General features: G+C 42.8%; 1 protein-coding gene across 2 annotated transcripts in view; it reads left to right on the top strand.

Moving 5' to 3' along the window:
- The first annotated feature begins 194 nt into the window (after positions 1–194).
- Positions 195–20,529, top strand: part of LOC126526339 (uncharacterized) — a 91,184-nt gene continuing 70,849 nt past the window's right edge. The window contains exons 1-4 of one of the 2 annotated variants that reach the window (XM_072289695.1): positions 195–1,127; positions 12,786–12,884; positions 18,452–18,606; positions 19,452–19,610. In XM_072289695.1, coding sequence (XP_072145796.1) covers positions 12,791–12,884; positions 18,452–18,606; positions 19,452–19,610 — 408 coding nt within the window. In that variant the 5' untranslated portion in view covers positions 195–1,127; positions 12,786–12,790. The remainder of the gene's footprint in view (positions 1,128–12,785; positions 12,885–18,451; positions 18,607–19,451; positions 19,611–20,529) is intronic. The other variant, XM_050174239.3, reaches the window with a different exon arrangement.

The raw sequence follows: 20,529 nt of genomic DNA, 5'->3' as shown, positions 1-20,529 counted from the left end.
TTAGCGCATGCTTCTGAATGTGGGCACACAATTAAATTAATATGGACGTACGTTAATTGTCGATCGATCAATATACAAAACACTGTTGAAGGTTCACGTGTCTTGCTTAATGTAGAGGCGCGACAAAACTGTTTGGTTCTAACCACATCGACGATTGATACGTAAACTGCACTGAAATGGAAGAGCTGCATGATTTCACGTTTTATTTTACCTCGTTTTCAGATGTTTTCCTTCACTTCTTGGTGTTGATGGACTACATTCTTTATAATAAGACTTACTGCGTCTAATGAACAGTCCATGGCTTTGTATCAAGTTGAATTAGGTACCCTTATTCTCAATCAACTGCATGCATGATGAAAAAGAACATTTACTTTTATTGAATTCCTGCTCGGAGTTTCAAGCAAGCCTATCAATGAGTACTGTTGTGCGCAGCTGGAGCTTCCTGGTAGGATCTTTATATACTGAGAATGAGCGAGAACATGTGAGAGGAGTTGTTATGACGATTGCGACTTTGGAAGCATGTGCGCTACACACAGCAGATCTGAAAATTACTCGGCTGTCCTTGGTGCGTGATTGCGGGCGATGGAGGTAGCGGCAGCAGGGAATGTTGGAGATTTGACCACAGCTCATAGCTCCATCATCCCTTTTTAGAGTCACTCAAACTTCTATTACTGCAGGGGGAAACACACTTTGTAAGAAATAATGGTTTTTTAAACACTATGTTACTATAGCTATACTATAACTTTGGTTTGCAAGCGTAGTGGCGATCTTTTAGCACATAGTTCAAACTTTGCGCTATTTACGAGCGTTGTTGATGATGATGAGAACCCCGCGGCGAAACACACATGCGCCCATCGCGCCGCCTCCGGTCTCCGCAGGCGTCCGTCCCAATGCGTGCGCTTTCGCTTTTTGCTCGCAACGCCCCGCTGGTCACATCAAGATGGCCGGCCCGTTGGTGGCAGCAGTGCGATACGCTACGCGGTGACCGCGCTCTTTGCCGCCTTTCGCACGCGCGATGGATACCAGACACGGACGGAGTTGCCCGCGGATGCCCGGACGACCGTGGGACGCCCGCTGAGTCGCCGCGACAGCTGCTTGTTGCGCGGACAAGTCGCGCGCCAACCGCGGTAAGCCATATCGTCGACGACGCTGCGGCCGCAGCACGCGCTCTTTCGTAACGGCCGACCAACGCGGCTAATTTTAGCCGTCACACGGTCGCTTTTGCCGTGAAGCTTGGTCGCCGCTGACCAGCCGTCACACATGTTGACAGGGTTTCTCAGGGTCAGCGTGTCTGTGCTCGCACTCCTATATGCTGATATCTCGCGATGCAGTTGAAAGGGGGGTGTCATCGGCAAATGTCACGCCGAGGGTCCTCCGAGCTCGTCTCCGCAGATCGCTGTTACTTTTCTCGCTCGAAACGCATGTCATCGTAACGCGTCAATCGTCAGTGACCTTTCACGTTCGCCGACCGAGTCGCTGGCAATACGCCGCTCACTTCTGCGATGTGTTCACTTCTTTATTGCCGGCTTGTCTCGTTTTAACAGTCGTCGAAAGGGCCAGCGCTGCTGCGCCCGTCGTGGTGGGAAGAAAACAGTTTCCTCGTTGTCGCTTTCGACATTCCGTGTCTTCTCCCGTGGTGTTTCGGAAGCTCCGCAGTCGGGCCAAGGCGAAACACTTGCTAGTGGTATGGCGACTGACGCCCCAGTTTTGGCCGTTTTGTTGTCGCATAATGCAAGCGTCCTTGGATCTCTTGTCGCAACTTTTGAATGGGACTGAGAGGCTGATACTCTTACTTTTCCGTAAGAGCTTTCCGCATTGGTGGCGGAGGACGATGCATTTATTCGTCCCACATCATACTTTCCGTATGCCATACCACGGCCATACGTTGCGTTCTCGTGAGTTGTCCCCTTGAAACAGGCGGTGCGCGCATCGTTTTTCAATCGCCGATTGATTGCACAACCGAGCGATTAATCCCTACGGCGCGCGGCTGTGAATAAAGACCCTGTATGAGTCACTTGATGTCGACTCTTGGCTCCTCGGTGGCGCCTGGCGCGTACATTTTTGTGAAATGATGCTTGCGCCGCTATTGCTCGAGCGCTCCCACAGGTGTTTCGAGCGAGCAAAACGGTTGTATTGCGAACGCCTGCGGATTGGGAGAAGCTTTCGCGCCGAAGGGCATGAGCGCGTGCCTGAGAACTGTTCGCACAAGTAACGCCGTAGTACGACTAGTCTTGCACTAAAGAGAACGGGAACTCCGCCAGTGATAGAATAACTTCGTTCGTTCTCAGTTCCTGCTCAGTTCTTGCAAATATTCGCAAGTTTGTCGTGACTTCAACATTCTTAGACAGATGGTTGCATTCCTCATTGATCATATAGTTGAATTGTATTGAGACTTTCGGATAGCTCAGTGTAAAAATGAACTGTCACAGTGGGGCGTTTTCATTCATTGCTAATAGCAAATCGGAAAACGCGGTCGACCATCAAGGGATGTAGTTATTGAACAGAAAAAGTAAGTTACACTACTTAGTTTCAATGAACTGCTATTGTTCGAAAGTGTTACGGGTAGAGAGAGCATTTCCTGGAGCGTGACATACTTTCCATCTTTAAAACACATGCCACGGAACTGGCAAAGAAAATAATTAAAGTGGGTTGTCCCCGATAGGATCACAACCCCCTTTTTTAGATGGGACACTGTGCAACGAAAGAAGGACTTCAAAACTCTGAACAGTTGGTGTGTTGTGCAGTTGTTTATGCTGTCTTCCTGTACACTGACAACTCGCGCATGTGGCATACCTCTGTGTGACGTTGACCGGGTGGAAGATTCCAAACTGCCGGCGTGTTTGATGCCATTGAGGAAAATGTGCTGCGCACTTGTGGGGCAGTTGCAGTCATTCAGTGTAGGCCTCGGGCTTGTCATGCAAGTTTGTGTTTATCCTTGCTTTGTTTCACACATTGACTAACGGGTTTAATGATTTGCCCACATACTCTTCAGAAGTAGCACACACACATACCTGAAATTCTTGTGTGCAGAGACATTAGGCAGCTGAAATTTAAAAAAAAAATTGTAATATCGAGATAATTGTGCTGTATATTTTGAAGCTCACTGCACAGATTTTACGTCAGGTTGTCAGGCAAAAGGATGAGTGGGGAAAGCTTTAGGCTGGGAGGTTCAGACTTTGTCCAACTGCTTATTCATGTAAGTTAATACTGCTTCATGTGCTGTTTTGTATAAATATAGAACACTGCTTCACAGCAATGCGATTCTAACTAGCCCCATCAGAAGCCTTAACCCTTTCAGGAGCTAACTGATTCTGTTGGTTTAAAACTTACTTCAACTGCATTTCCAAGATTCTCAGAATCATAAAAAGCATACAGCTGTAAAATGGATTAGCAATTTTCAGTCCATTAGTGCGTTTTGTCATGTTTAGAGAATATGGACTCCGTGTGAAAACTAGTACAGGAACATCGGAATATGAGAACATCAACTATTCCACTTCTAGCCAGCTTGAAACGCACCTATCCGCCCACTGTGAAATTGTGCCTTGTGCAACAAATTGTGAAACGCAGTGCAAGAAGTGAACCCCCTGCATACGACATACTTGCACCGAGTAAAAATACCAAACCGTCTACTTTCGCACTTGTTTCACTGAAACATTTTTAACATATTATTCAAACTTGCAGCATAGTTCCAATCCGATCAAAAGTGTTTTAAAATGTATGTGGCACATTTTAAATGTCACTACTTTCATCCGTGCCTTTGCTGTTGATGCATAACCTTGGTGTGTACACTATGGCTCAAAGGGTTAAAGAGACTTTAGATAGAAATGCTTAATATAAGGCAATACTCTTTGTTCTAAATTGTACGCACATTACTTTGGCTGAAAGGGTTACTTGTTAGTGGAGAAAATGAAGGTGAACTTTGCACACAACCACAGCTGCAATTGTGTCAGTCTGAAGTCTCTGATTTTATTGCTTTTTCACGCATTTATGCTGTCTTTATGACCGAAATTATTTATCTATAGTTTTGACGTACTTTTGAACGGATTATATTTATTTTTTATTTGCGAACAGTCAACAAATGGATGTTGCTGGAATCTATGTTGCGTCGGAAAGCTAATGCGGAAGCTGCAAGGTGTTGTCACCGCCCGTTTCGTTTTCATGCCTTTTCGGGCTTTGTCGCTGCTCACTGCGAGACTGGCGTATTCACAGTTCTGAAAATGTAGTAATCTAGGTTAAGGTAACGCTTCTAGTGCACATCCTATTTCCCAGAAAGCCAACGCTATGACATCCTTCCGCAAAACAGCGTCCTAGGTGAAAATTTAAGTTTCGCTTAACCTTATGCTGAGTAAAATAGTTAACAGTGAGAATAATGCAACATAAAAACATTTCAAAAGCTAGACCTCATTGCATATTTGTCTTCATTGTTATATTTATGCACAAAAATTGTTCGGTTGTTATGCAAGAGCATCAGCACATGAAGTGTAGTAATCTTAATGAGGTCAGCAATGACAGTGTTACAAAGGTGCACTTGGTGACATACTTGCATGCATATGGGATAAGTAAATCTAATTCTTGTTCTATTTTTTAACTGCATGAAATGAAAATTTTAAGAAATGTGTTTCTGCTGTTCTACTCTAGTTGCCCCATTACAGCTGGAGATGAGTGGCAACAGCAATAGCTATCGCCACAGAAGAGAAGGTACCCGTTCTCCTGTATATGGCAACAGTCCGTGAATTTCATAGTATCCTGGATGAGCCCCTTGAATGCATTTACATGTAATTGGGCCTAGATCATAGGAAGAAAACCTGCAGGTGAATGAAAATCTTGTATAAGAGTCCATATTGCAGGCATTCTCAACTCATGCATGGCTGCTTACCAATATCATTGAGAAGTATACAGGGTGTCTTAGCTAACATTAACTGGGGGAGGGGAGTGAAAAAAAACTGGTCTACCATTGAAACATAGTGTTTCCTCTTCAGGCCTCTTCTGCTGCTTGGATAATTTTTGTTTACTATTTACCTGGCTGAATAGAGATCAAACAAGGTTTAGTTATTGGATGATTAGGGTAATTTTTGATGGGAAAGCTTACTCCATCCCAAAACATTCGCGTTCAGCGTGGCATGTTCCATTTTTTTCTGTGCTTTACTCGTAACACGTGAAGTATGAAAAGTGCTACTGATCGCATGTTCGGGGCACCACAACAGCAGTGATGCCAAAAGGAATTTGAAGGAATTAACTCCGCTCATTGCCCGACTTGGCGGCCGCCTGGTCTGGATGTAATCGTCATGCATTCTGGATGAAAATTCTGTTTCTTTTTTTCTAAAATGAAACACAATCCTCTGAAGTTCGTTGAACAGTTGCCTAATCAAAGCATCTAGTAATGTTTAACAAATAGGGTTATTGAACAGAGAAAACCCAAGGTAAAGGTGTCTCTTTGCCCTTTTCTTACTGAAGGAAAGGTACTAATTCCTTTTAGGCCATTTAAGTTTGTTTTATTTCTGGAAATATTGCAGCATGAACTGTGATAAACTGTAACCTAATTGCTGGTGTTTTGTGTAGAAGAAAAACAATGAATCGCTCAAAATCTGCAAATTCTTAAGTGCAGTTTTAAAGAAGCAGCAAAATAATCAGAATTTGTGCTTTTACTGAGTGTGTCGAGAGCTACTAATGAAGGCCTACGAAATATGTGCTTGTGGATTCAACATCTATATTAGACAAATGAAAAAAAAAAGGGTAGATTTTGATAAGAATGATGGCTGTCCGATATGCTGCCCTATGCTATGAAGGAAATTGTTGTGAAGCTAATGGGTAGATCCCACTTTTGCATTCTTGCCAGTTCTAACGAATTATATTAAAATTCCCACTTTATAAATCTTGTTTGCGATTTTCGGAATGACACCAACAATTTTACTTTTGTGAAGTTGTATTTGGTGTAGGGGAAAAGCAACTGCAAAAGAAAAGTTTCTTGCTCTTTATAACGTGAGAAATAGGGAACTTGTTTTATTGGCTGTGGCTCTCAATTTACAAAAAGATGCACTTTATTTTGGGATGAAGTGTGGAGGTCTTTCTTTGGCTTGCTCTTTTCAGCTTTAGTAAATGTCAAACAGGTGCATGTTTTGCACATCACTAAAAAGCAATATTCCTCCTTCATCCAATGGTCATGCACTGGCCAGCTGCATAGCCCCCCTCAGAGACTCGTGAAAAACTTCAGCAATGAATGGCTGTGTGGAGATGGACAAAGCAAATGTTTGTTTATAAGGATTCAATTAGGACTGCCTTCAGGAATGTAGACAGATCACATGCAGTCAGCGAAGCAAAGTGGCAACCAAACTCACCCTGACATCTTGGGCACTTTTGTACACGTGTAAGGGCTCTGACCCCATAGCTTCACCTGTACAACCAGGAAAAGTTGTTCAACAATATTGTTGGTAATCATGGCCAGGCCAGTTTGACGCTGTGTATGTTCTTTTGCATTCTCAACTGTCCCTTGCAAGAAGCAACTTTTATTTGCAGATTTACAAACTTCAAAGCAGCAGCAACAAATAAAAAAACAATAAAATAAAGAAAACCCATACCTTTGATTTCTAGAACTCGGGTTACTGTGAAGAGGATTTGAGACTTCAACTCCAGTACTCCTATGAGACTTCAAACCCCAGTATTCTTGAGAACCAGACAAGTATTGTATTTACTCGATTCTAACGCATACTTCTGTAAAAATTCACCGAAATGTTACATGTACATTAAGACAGTGTGCAAGACCAAAACTGCAACAACTTCTGGTTAAATATCACTCTTCCTATTGTTTGCAGTGAAACAATTGTCAGAAGAAACACATGAGCACTCACTGCTGATTACATTTTGGCAGCGTTTTGAAAATTTAGTCAAACTTGCCTAAATTGCCATGTTCATTTACTTACCTGATAGCGACCCTAATCTTTGCACCCCACTGTGTGTTTCTGATATGCCGACCAGTGCGAGAGATCTTATCGTTTACAGTGAGGGCAGCACGCCTCATTGTTTTAGAACCTTGTGCCCGTTGACACCCCCAGGCCAGGGTATTAGGAATTTTCTAGAGCAAAGGTTGGTTGGGCACCATCAGTTATCTTTTACTTACGCCATCGAGCGTGCCTTTTAGATGCATCAACAGCGGTGCTGCATTTTACGAGAGACCAGAAACTTGCATGTGTGACACTGGCCTCTTGTTTGGCTTAGAGAATGGCAAAGGTTAGGATGTTGAAGCATCAAGAAAATTTGAATCAGTGGAACATTAGAGAAATGCATAGTGAGTTTGATTGTTAACTTACCTTTCTTGAATACCAAATTATATTTTCACCATTTTTGTTCACTGGCTTTAATGCAGTGCTGCTGAGTTTGAGGTTGCAGGTTCAAATACCAGCCACAATAGCCATAAGTCATTGTGGCTATTGTGGCCCCTTTCCCGAACTACAGCTATTCTCAGAGCTCAGTGTGTTTCCGTGGTACAATACTTTATCTGTCATCATCATGAATATTGCGTACATTATTCTTGCCATCGTTGTAAGCTTGATAAGCCATGAGAGACGTGATAAGCAAAGCTGTGTGGCAATGCTGTCTTGACCTTTCTCACACCTTTGCCTCCACGACACCATGAATTATGACAGCATCCCTCTTGCTAACACCACATATGCAGTTGTTTGGCCACCAAAATAAAAAATATATGTTCTACCTTCAGTTTGCCTCGCTAAAGATTGACATCTTTCTGTCATAGAAATGCCAATAAAGTATTGAATGAATTACTGGTTATTGCAAACTGGCATAATGTTTCTCATGATTGGCTTTGAGTCACCTTTAAACTGAATGTGTTGTGTGGACAAAAACTCCATTGAATGTTGTTTTTGTTCTTTTTTTTTTCACTGAGGGAAACGTGATGACACCAGGAACAAATTTGCACATGCTGTTTGTGTATGCTTCATTCTGTTTTCGTTTTAACCATTTACGTTTAGAAGTGCTGCTGTGTTTCTTTCTTTTTTCTGCTTGAAATGTTGGTGAAGGCTAATGGTACAAGTTTCTGGTGGCACATTTACATTTAGCACTTGCATGCAAATGCAGCAAGAAATTAGGCTGCCCAGTTCATCCCATTGAAAGTGCAGACAGTGCAAAAACATGGGCAATACAAAAAAGACCTTCTGTGTCCTGTCCATTGTTTTTGCCACTGCTTGACCTTCTCTGGTGGCTTAATAGCTATGCTTAATACAATAGCTTAATGCCATAGCTATGAAGCTATGGCATTGTGCTTCTGAGCTCAAGGTTGTGAGCTCGATCCAAGGTGGTGGGTTCAATGCAAAAATGCTTGTTTGTGATTTACAGGCACGGTAAAGGAACGCCAGCCATTCAAAGTCAGTCCCTCACTACGACGTGCTTCATAATTGATAAATTAAAAATTGGTAATGTGTCAGGAGTGATCAATCAGTAATATCATATGCTTTCAGCAAGTATTTTCAGTCTATATTTGTACCCAATAACAACTTCGTTCGTTCTCCCACCAATATAATTTGTTCTGAAGCAATCAGTGACATTGACATAAAGAATTAAGGCATTTAACCTCGTAATAAACTTGGACACCAAAAGGACGGCCTACACAATGCATTCTTGGTTCGCTATTCCTTGGGGTCATCAAGCTATCTGACGGTCATATTCAACAAATCTTTATCATCATCTCCACTGTTCCTTCTTCATGGAAGTTAGCTAACGTGCTTTCTCTTTATAAGTCTGGTGGTAAGCAGTCTTTTTCGAACTACAGACCGATTTCAATAACATCACAGTCATGCAAAATATTAGAACATATCATTCATGAAGACATAGTGCTTTTCCAGGAATTGCATAACCTGCTATCTAACATACAGCATGGGCTTGGGCACAGTTTTAGTATGACAACACGATTGAGTTTATGCATGACATTTTCCTTAACCTTGATGTTGGCAACCAGGTTGGCACTGTATTTATAGATTTCTCTAAAGCGTTTGACAAAGTATTACATTCTAAACTCCTTGCTAAACTTAACGCTGTACTAAATAATCCTCAACTAGTTAACTGGATTACAAGCTTTCTTTCACTTCGCTCCCAGTTTCTCTTACAGCTCGACTGACTCTATTGATGTGGCATCTGGAGTGCCCCAAGGCTCTTCTTGGGCCACTGTTTTATTTAATTTGCATAAATGATTTGCTTCTTACCATCTCTTCTGACATTAATCTTTATGCTGATGATTGTGTTTTATATGAAATGATTAGCTGTTCTAATGATCATTATCGCCTCCAAGAGTCATTGGCTGGGTTTTGCACTTGGTACAACACCTGGCAAATGAACATTAACTTTGATGAAACTGTCCTTATGTCCTGTAAAAAAATCTTCTCCTCCTCTTCTTCATTACTCCTTTAATAACTTCACTCTGTGTTGGGTATCTAAGTGTAAATATCTCGGTGTTAATTTTAAGCATAACATGTCGTGGTCTCATCACATTGATTGCATTTATAACAATGCACTAAAAAAAATGAGGTTACCAACATCGTACACTATTCAACCCTCCGAAAGATACTAAGCTGCTATTATATAAATCGCTAATCGGTCCTGTTGTTGACTACACTTCTGTCATTTGGAACCCTTATAAGCAGTGTAAGATGAACAGGCTAAAGCAATTCAGAAAAAGAGCTGCAAGGTTTGAATGTCACCGTTATGATCGTGACTTTTCACCATCTGCTGCACTTCGATTCTTGAATTTAACTTCCCTCTATTGACGTCGCCACATAATTGTCAGATTTCTTGCAGAGCATCGTCAATTCTTCCGTTAGACTTTCAAGAAACAGCTATACTAACCTCGTACCAGAGTCATCGATGAGATGTCACCACAACTTGATGCCCTAGTTTGCACGCACTAATATGATTCAATTCAGCTTTTTCCTTTGTTCCATAGAATAATGGAATTCGTTACCCTAGGTCTGTTCGTTCATGCTTGCCTCGAAGTTTTGTATCTGGAATCCAAGATGTATGGTCTTAGAACATTACTCTTAACGCTGTATGGTATTTTTCTGTCTATAATTTCCCTCTGTTAACCCACTGCTGCTGTAGTGCTTATTACGCTGCAGTTTGTACAAATAAATGAATAAATGGATTATGGTGCTTTTGGCACGTAAAAGTCGCAGAATTTTTTTTGTACTGCTTGCCTTTCTGTAACTGAAATGCTGGTGTACTTTGCACAGACTGTGAATGTTGCTAGTGGTAGACTTCTGTGTGTGGTAGTGGACATTGCTTGACCTGACTTGCTTATTGCTTGTAGCGTTTTTATTGAGCCTCTAGCCAATAAAAGCTCAGGTGCTTGAAATAAAGCAGTGATAGCTTCTCACTTGGTGTCATGTCGAATGTTCCTCACTTTTTAAAATCTAAAATCTTCGTGTCTTTTCTGTTCCTGACTGAGGCAGGCAGCTTGTGCTGCCTGTCTATATTTTGTGTGCATGTTATTTGTCTGTCCATTCTTATTTCTGCAGTGTTCGAATGGGAGTGTTCTTAAGCATCGCCTTTAGCTGAATAGGAGTCAACTGCAGGACAAGTCCCACTGGTCTCCAGTTACAGCTGTTCCATGTTAACGGGCCACCCTGCACATTTTGCAATCTCATTATCATCATCACAAAAAATTCTGCCAGCTTCTACTCTGCTTCCCTTCCCTTGGCACCTATTATATTGACAATGAACCACATGTTCATATGACATGGTCCACTTAACAAAGGTGTACTGACATCACATTATAAAATATTTAAATTTTATTTTACTCAAGGGAAGGTCCACACCCTCTAACTGCTAGACGAAATACTGGCGAGCATGCAGCATCCCAAACAATGTACTGCAATAGTTGTCCACAAACCAGTTTCAGTTTTTGTACCTGGGGGATGAATTCATCATGAAGTCATGATACACTAACGTGCTCCATTCCTGCAACCATTGCGACTTCCACACATGAAGAAACACTGTTGTTTACCATTTTTGTTATGAGCAATGTTGTCAACTTAGCCATATTTGCTACACAATGCCAGCAAATTTTTCTCTTGTGTAATGACATCACAACAATGTTGACACCACATCCAGCATTTTTAGACCCTCTTAACTATCAAATTAGTATATCTTAAGAAGTGTTCCCCAACCTTTATACTCACTGTCATTCTTCTATGTGCCAGAAGGGGGACGTATAGTCCCTGCAACTTCTAACAGTGACTCAGCGCTGCTACTAACTAGAACATTGTTCACCTTACAATGTCTGTTAGAAGAGGGGTGCAAATTGGAACCTACACAAATGAAGTAAACAGGATTGTGTATGTTTTCGTATGCGCCCCTCCTCTATTAACTGTGTGTCGCCAACTACCCCAACAAGAAGTGCTCATACTTTACATTGTGTTGTTGAATGGCAAAAATTGACTTGTGGTGCCTTTAAACCAGCCTTGTACAGGCTGCATAGAAAAGCAACAGGTTACAATTACTTCATTGAAGAATTTTGTTGATTGGTGACAATTACTGCCCCTCTAAAGCAGTTCACTAATTGCTATATAGTAATTTATTACTTCTACGTCATTTTTCTCCCACCAAACTTTACTCACATTGCACAAATACAGTTAACAGAATGAGCTGACCTGGCTTGTGCAGTACGTCCTCCGCAGCCCCTCACACGTTGTTTACGTTCACCAAGAATTGCTTTTCAAATTCTTCATTGCTCATTTTTCTTTGCTTTCTTTTGAAGACATCAGCAGCGATGCTGGAAATTTCTGTTATGTGCATGCTGGAGGGAGGGATGGTGTTGCAACTTTGCAAATGAGAGTAGGAGTAATCACTGTAGTGATGCTCACGCCTTGGTCCTCTATGAAGTGCATTAGATTATTGTAGATAGGGCTCAGAGAATGTGCTCCCGGCAGGGCCAATGAAAAGCTGGAAAAAATTTCGGCAGAACCCACCTCATGATAAATGTCAATGTTAAGAGTGCCTAGCGTTCAAGCATAGTAGTGACACACTTTATTTGCCAAATTTCTCACTTCTGTGCAGCTGGCCTCAGTTTTATGGCACCAACGTATTCTTCACTTCTTTGTAGTTCAGTGCTCCTTGCTCAGTGCATGCTTTGTTCACTTCCTTCTCCACATTCGGCTGGTTTTGATGCAGTCTTTTCAACTTCTCTGTAGCTGACTTCTTCACTCTTGCTTCTAGTTCTGCTTGTCTATCCGGGCACCTACCCAATAGTGGCAAGTTGGCATAAAAGAGGTTGGATATGGACATACGGAAAAGGGCATGAAGTTCCCCAGGAATGCTACCGACATTTCAAGTACTAGTCCATAGGTGATTTCATGGCATCGACGTCCAGAGTTGCCATTGCTATCGAGCCAGGGCAGCACCAGTTCTATTGGTAGGCCTACATCCGGTGAAGTGCTTGTTGGGGAAACAAATACTGAGCACCACCCGGTTCTACCTCCCTGAACATGTGCATTTTTCAGGCAACTGTGTGGCATGACCACGGGCATTCCACTGTAGTTCCCGCCAGGTTGAAGTGCTCAAAGTGGTGTCGCTTGTTACAGCTTGTCTTGCCAATAAGCTAACTGGTTACATGTCATTCGTTACTGAAAGAAGTAATGAATCACAGTAAGTGCTTGATAGTAAAATAAAATAGTAATCAGTCAATTACAAAACTACAGGCAAGCATAAATGACTGCAAGTAATTAATTACATGTAGTTTGTTATGCACAAGTCTGCTTTAAACACCTGCGCTGTGTTCTGTGCAGCCATCATGCCAACCATGGGCAGTCTTTGGACGGCAGCAGGCCTGGCTGTCTTTCTGGTCCTGGTCTGCCAAGCATCTGGACATCCTATAGAGGGAGGAGGTGAGGTCTCAAAATGTAGCAATGCCTGCAATCTATGGTTTTGTATAGGCTTCTTAGTGTTTTCTTTTTTCTTTGACAATCATAGATGTTATTTTTTTTATTTTATTTATTTATTGAGTACCTGCATCGCCTTAGAAGGCATTACAGCAAGGGGGATCTACATCAGTTGACACTCATTTCAACACACAAAGCGCGGTAAAACGTTTCATTACATTGTATACCAACAATATTTGACGGGAGAGCATTCCACTCCCTCGTGGTCCTGTAAAAAAATTCATAACGCAAGGTGTCACCCTTAAAAGGAAATTCATGGAGTTTCAAGGCATGGTCTATTCTACGGGAAATGTACGATGGTAATTTAATATATTTGTTCCTGTCGATGCCTATTTTAGAATAGTAAACACTGTGAAAAAATTTGAGTCTGAGGCACTTTCTTCTATCCTTTAGATCTTGCCAATGAAGTCTGCGCTTGCTTTCGGTAATACTGAGGTTTTTGTCGTAATTACCAAGAACAAATCGAACCGCCCTATTCTGAATTTTTTCAAGTAAATCGACTAACTGACACGTATAAGGATCCCAGCAGATGCAAGCGTACCTAAGTACCGAACGTACGTGAGTAAAATACAGCTGTTCTTTCAATTTACTAGGTAATTGGCCAAAATTTCGACGGAGGATGCCCAACTTTCGCGCCGCCTTCTTTCTTACCTCCTGTACATGCCTGTTCCACCTTAAATCCGAGGTAAACCAAACTGAATACGTTCTTCCGCAAGCGGGATAGCCGAAAATGGACGTGGAGGAGCCCGAACGGCGAGACTAGAAATGAAATAGATTTCATACTCTGCGCTAACCCTGGCATCATACAAGATGTGGACGTGCTCGGTAAGGTGCGCTGCAGTGACCACAGGATGGTAAGAACTCGAATTAGCCTAGACCTGAGGAGGGAACGGAGGAAACTGGTACATAAGAAGCCAATCAATGAGTTAGCGCTAAGAGGGAAAATAGAGGAATTCCAGATCAAGCTACAGAACAGGTATTCGGCTTTAAGTCACGAAGAGGACCTTAGTGTTGAAGCAATGAACGACAATCTTGTGGGCATCATTAAGGAGTGTGCAATAGAAGTCGGTGGTAACTCCGTTAGACAGGATACCAGTAAGCTATCGCAGGAGACGAAAGATCTGATCAAGAAACGCCAATGTATGAAAGCCTCTAACCCTACAGCTAGAATAGAACTGGTAGAACTTTCGAAGTTAATCAACAAGCGTAAGACAGCTGACATAAGGAAGTATAACATGGATAGAATTGAACAAGCTCTCAGGAACGGAGGAAGCCTAAAAGCAGTGAAGAAGAAACTAGGAATTGGCAAGAATCAGATGTATGCGCTAAGAGACAAAGCCGGCAATATCATTACTAATATGGATGAGATAGTTCAAGTGGCTGAGGAGTTCTATAGAGATTTATACAGTACGAGTGGCACCCACGATGATAATGGAAGAGATAATAATCTAGAGGAATTTGATATCCCAGAAGTAACGCCGGAAGAAGTAAAGAAAGCCTTGGGAGCTATACAAAGGGGGAAGGCAGCTGGGGAGGATCAGGTAACAGCAGATTTGCTGAAGGATGGTGGGCAGATTGTTCTAGAAAAACTGGCCACCCTGTATACACAATGCCTCAAGACCTCGAGCGTACCGGAATCTTGGAAGAACGCTAACATAATCCTAATTCATAAGAAAGGCGACGCCAAAGACTTGAAAAATTATAGACCGATCAGCTTACTGTCCGTTGCCTACAAAGTATTTACTAAGGTAATTGCAAATAGAATCCGGAACACCTTAGAGTTCCGTCAACCAAAGGACCAGGCAGGATTCCGTAAAGGCTACTCAACAATAGATCATATTCACACTATCAATCAGGTGATAGAGAAATGTGCGGAATATAACCAACCATTATATATAGCTTTCATTGATTACGAGAAAGCGTTTGATTCAGTCGAAACCTCAGCAGTCATGGAGGCATTGCGGAATCAGGGTGTAGACGAGCCGTATGTAAAAATACTGAAAGATATCTATAGCGGCTCCACAGCCACTGTACTCCTCCATAAAGAAAGCAACAAAATCCCAATAAAGAAAGGCGTCAGGCAGGGAGATACGATCTCTCCAATGCTATTCACAGCGTGTTTACAGGAGGTATTCAGAGACCTGGATTGGGAAGAATTGGGGATAAGAGTAAATGGAGAATACCTTAGTAACTTGCGCTTCGCTGATGATATTGCCTTGCTTAGTAACTCAGGGGACCAACTGCAATGCATGCTCACTGATCTGGAGAGGCAGAGCAGAAGGGTGGGACTAAAAATGAATCTGCAGAAAACTAAAGTAATGTTTAACAGTCTCGGAAGGGAACAGCAGTTTACGATAGGTAGCGAGGCACTGGAAGTGGTAAGAGAATACATCTACTTAGGACAGGTAGTGACTGCTGATCCAGATCATGAGAGTGAAATAATCAGAAGAATAAGAATGGGCTGGGGTGCGTTTGGCAGGCATTCGCAGATCATGAACAGCAGGTTGCCATTATCCCTCAAGAGAAAAGTGTATAACAGCTGTGTCTTACCAGTACTCACGTACGGGGCAGAAACCTGGAGGCTTACGAAAAGGGTTCTACTTAAATTGAGGACGACGCAACGAGCTATGGAAAGAAGAATGATAGGTGTAACGTTAAGGGATAAGAAAAGAGCAGATTGGGTGAGGGAACAAACGCGCGTTAATGACATCTTAGTTGAAATCAAGAAAAAGAAATGGGCATGGGCAGGACATGTAATGAGGAGGGAAGATAACCGATGGTCATTAAGGGTTACGGACTGGATTCCGAGGGAAGGGAAGCGTAGCAGGGGGCGACAGAAAGTTAGGTGGGCAGATGAGATAAAGAAGTTTGGAGGGTCAACATGGCCACAATTAGTACATGACCGGGGTAGTTGGAGAAGTATGGGAGAGGCCTTTGCCCTGCAGTGGGCGTAATCAGGCTGATGATGATGATGAAACCAAACTCCCAAGTATTTACATTCCATAACCCTGCTTAGAGTAACGCTATTTAATTTGTACTCGTATGTCTTGTATGAATGTTTTCTTGCATAGGGGCTTCTGAGCTGAATTTTCAGTGTTACTGTAAATTTTGTGTTCTGGCTTTTTTTTTTTTCCTTTTGAATTCTTGTCTGCGTAGATTTCATGGCTTGTGTATGACTATTCTTGACTCAGAGTCACCTAGCCACATAATATGGCACATTTACTTAAATGGAAAAAAAGAATCGAGAACAAGATTAATATCTGTGTTCAGTATACAGAAGCTTCAGAAAAGATTTTTGCTGCTCAGGAGAATGTAAGCAAACATGTCATTAAAAAGATGTTGTGAAAATGGCATAGGTAATTACACAAATATACATAATATTAGCCAAATGAAGATGAAGTTCAAGATGAAATCGTTTGCTGGGGCGACAAAAACAAATTTGTCTTGCATTGGCTGAAGGAACACTTCGGCGAAAATCGGAGGGAATTAGGGCAGCTGCGATGATTGTATAATAACCCAGTAAGACAAGCATATTTAGTGGCACTTTTGGTGCGAGTACTTTGCCACAGCAGGTTTCGCTTTTTTTTGGCATGCTTCTAGACAGGAAAGGATAATCTCATTTGGAATTGAGGCAGTGTTGATTGCCAAATCATCCAGTGCATTATATACTATTTGTTACCTTGTGCAATATTTTCAAAATAATATTTAACCCTCTGAGGATCAATTTTTTTCACCTAATGCGACCCTCCAGGGTCTAGTTTTTTTTTAAATTGCAGATTTAAAATTGCAGATTTAAACACCTACTTAAAAAAAAATTACAATTTTCTTAGTTTGACCATAGAGTAAAAAAAGAAAAAATTCCATGCATAAACTTGCATTGTTTGTTCATGAATACAGATGGACTTCCATAAATGCTTGTAGTAAGAATAAAAATAGCAGATAGTACTCTGAAGTAGATATGTTCAGATTTGGCACTTGGGTGGTAGTGTGAATCGGAGAAAGCACCGCTCGACCCACTTGCAGCAGATCAACTAGTGCGCATGCCGACATCATAATCGAACCGTGCATGTGAGTGCACGCAAGAAAACTCCATGGTTGTGCACCCATCAGAAAAATCAAACAAGTTAGAAACTTGCAGTAATCATCCTTCGTTCCATCACCAACAAGGTGCAATCAGTTGTTGCGAGTCTCGACAAAATAAATGCAGGCATTGCAGGATCGTTTGTATATAGTGGCGTTGTTTGTATGTACCAGTGCCCGCCTGTAAACAGATGTAATTACACCCCTGTAAGCAATAAACAGGCGAGCATCTAGTGTTGACTCTTTGACAGATTAAAAAACGGGTAGACGTCAGTTCTTACGAGCGCAACGAACAGAAACAGCCTACGAAATGATGCCATAACTAACCACTCTGCACCATCGCATGTGCAGATGTGCGAGAGGTTGCTGGAACGCCAGCGTAAAGCCCTGGAATGAAAAGCAAGCAACTATGAAGCCAAAAAAAAAAAGTTTGTTTGTATCCAAACAGAGTAGCACCACTTGCTGGGCAGCAAAGAGTTGAAAAATTGGAGCGGTTTTCAAACATACAGATGGCACCTTAAATATGCGGCATCGACCATTTGGGTCTTCTTTGCGGCACCGTATATTTACGGCATTGACCCTCAGAGGGTTAACTTGGTCAATGACAATAACATAATAAAAAGGCAACAGAGAAGTAGAGCCACTCGACTTTCCTTTTTTTTTTTTTGCTTACCAGCCATGGTAGCTCAGTGCCCATGGCGTAGGTTTAATTTCTGGACATGACTGTCATATTTCGGTGGGGGCGGAATGCAAGGAGGCCCCTGTGCTGTGCTTTAAAGGAACCCTAGGGGGCCAGTAATGAATCTGGTGCCCTCCACTGTGGTGTCATCACAATTTAATTTGTGCTTGCATTTGTGTATATGGTGTACAAAAAAAGGTGTCCGTGTCATGTTTACAGCCCTGCAGTTGCTTCCAGCTGTGTGATTGGGTTCTGCTACTCTGAGGGAGCCATCGATGGGGCGTAGATTTGGGCATCCCCTATTGTGCACTTTTCGTGTTCTGTTCTTGCAGTGCCCTCTGTGGGAAGTTTACAAACATGTACCTCATCTGTACGAGGAGCCTTGAATAGAAAATTTGATTTGTTTGAGGGCATGCATTGAAGAGCTGTGAAAGGACTGACCCATGTATTGTAAAAAAAAAATATATCCTAGATTCCTAGCTCTTCCTCCATTCCACGGAGTTGAGCACAATGCTGCCCCTTGAATGATGAAGACGATGAACTTCTCGGGGACAGCTAAGGATGATCATGAACTGTAGTGGCCACTTCTGTCGACAGGCGGCACTGCAGTCTACTTTCTTGAGGTTGAGTGCTGAGTGAAGGAGCATTCTAATATGGGGGTAAAAAGGAAAATAATTAATTCTAAAAGCAAAAGAATATACAAGTGAATTGAATGCAAGTGAACTCATTCTCATTGCCTTCTCCCTCTCCACAGACGCATCAGTGTCTGAAGAGAAGCAGCAGGGGATTCCAGGTTGGAGCAGCCTCTCGGAGTCGGTGTGGGTGATTGGGGCATCCGTCTGCTTTGCCCTGACGGCAGCCATTGTGGCCTCTCTGGGCTGCCTCTGCTGTCGCAATGAGGGCATCAAGGTCAGTCAGCTGTCAGTGCTTGTTATTCGCACTGCCAAGGGTCAAGGTTTACCTTCAAGGCTATAGAAGGAAAAAAGAAAAGAAAGAAAAAGGGTGTATCACTAAGTTGGTGAGGTTCCAACCCATGCATTCATATTGAGTTTGGTAAGGAGAGTGTTGAGGCTGTATTTGTTTTTTATACCAGGGTTCTCCGCCCGGTAGGCAGCCAGGGAAATGCGGCCCAGCACTTTGGTTGACCTCCTACTGCTTTGAAGGATGACTCGGTGGTTAGAGGGTTGATTTGTTTGAAGTTCAAAATTCTTTTTTCTTTCCCCCACGATCTCAGGTGTTCTGTTGTGATGGTGGAAAATATTTTTAAAATTTGAAGTAAAAGTAGAAAATCGTGATGCTTTCCATTTATGCAATACCACTGCTTGATACCGTGTAAAGAGGAGAGATGGGAGCTTCAAACAGCTGCAGTGCCATAGTTTGCCATACAAAAGGAAAAGAAAAGGAGCGGAAAGAGGAAAGAATGGTGTCCAGATTTGTTACTGCTGCCGCAAGCACACTGGAAGCATTCCTCCTGGCTGACACAGATTTGACTCTCTGACGCACGTCAGAGAGTCAAATCTGCACAGCGTCACAGAGCTGCACAGCGTCAGAGCTGCACTCTGACGCTGTGCAGCTCTCCATCCCATCGCCATTTCGCATTTCTTTCATTAGTGCCAGAAGGTGCAAAATTGTGGAATGTACTGTTCAGAATGGTAAAACGCTATTAAAAAAAAAAAAGCTTATCTACATGTGTCCCATCTGCAACGCTTTTTATACATTTGTGAAAGGTTCCTTTCTTCGGTCACTGTGCGCAGCTCCTGGGCACGCGAAATGGGGTCAGCGTGCCGCATCTTCCGCTGGGCAGCATGGCCCAGCAACGGAGCAGCCTGTCGCCCGAGGTGACCATCTTCCCACCGGCTGCTGCCGCACCCCGCCTCGCCTTCGCTGCACCACCGACACCCTTTGACGACAAGGTTGGTGCGCACCAGTGCTTCGTGCCAGTGCTTTGCGAGAGTGTGCAGTCCAAGCAGACAGCTGATTGGGCGTGTTTGAGCTGTCGTGTGTTGTGGGAACGTGGTGACGACACAGGGCTTCACTGAATAACAGAAACACTTTTTCAGGCAAACTTGTACCTGCGGAGAAAGTGACTTAGTTGGTGACGAGGATCCTGACAAAGGCAATAACTACAGTTGAACCCGACTTTATCGATCCCATTTACTTCGAATTATCCTGTATATCCAACAATTTCTGAACACGGTATAGTTAGAATGAGTATACAGTGGAACCCGGATATATCGAGCTCGAAGGCTATTGCGAAATAGTTTGATATATCAATAATTCAATATGTAAAATAAAGATTTCATACAAAATGCCTCGGGCATGTTACAGCTGTTTGTTATACACAATAATTTGTTATATCAGGGTACGATATACCCCGGTTCGACTGTATATAACAAAAATTATGCTTACATCGAACAAAAATAGCAGTGACTCCCACCGTATCGAACGTCTAGCGGCACAAAAGTGCCCCTGGAAGTTGGCTTTCCCTCGTGGCGGCGAGGAAACCTGGCGGCACAGCTCCATCCAACCGCTCTCCTTACCGTGACCGTGCCACGTCGTGTGAGCTGTTGACACCCCCCTGCAGAAAATGATCCCGGCCCGCCCCCAGCGCTTGCTCAGACAGCAAATTAGAGGTTCTTGTGCCCTCGTCGTGCAGGATGGTGGAAGTGGGAGTGGTCTCGCTGCTTTTCTGGTTCTTTGTGTTTGTGCCTTGTGAGCCTTCTGCAGTGCTGCCGTGATGGCTAGCGCGAAGCGACAAAATTCGCGGTGAAGCTCGAAATCGCAAATCGAGTCGAACACGGTGAGAACTCAGATGTCTCCGCAGCGTGCAAG

Source organism: Dermacentor andersoni, chromosome 8, assembly GCF_023375885.2.
Source record: "Dermacentor andersoni chromosome 8, qqDerAnde1_hic_scaffold, whole genome shotgun sequence".
Classification (NCBI taxonomy): domain Eukaryota; kingdom Metazoa; phylum Arthropoda; class Arachnida; order Ixodida; family Ixodidae; genus Dermacentor; species Dermacentor andersoni.
Note: the sequence above shows the minus strand (reverse complement) of the source record. Positions and strands in the feature narration are given on the sequence as shown.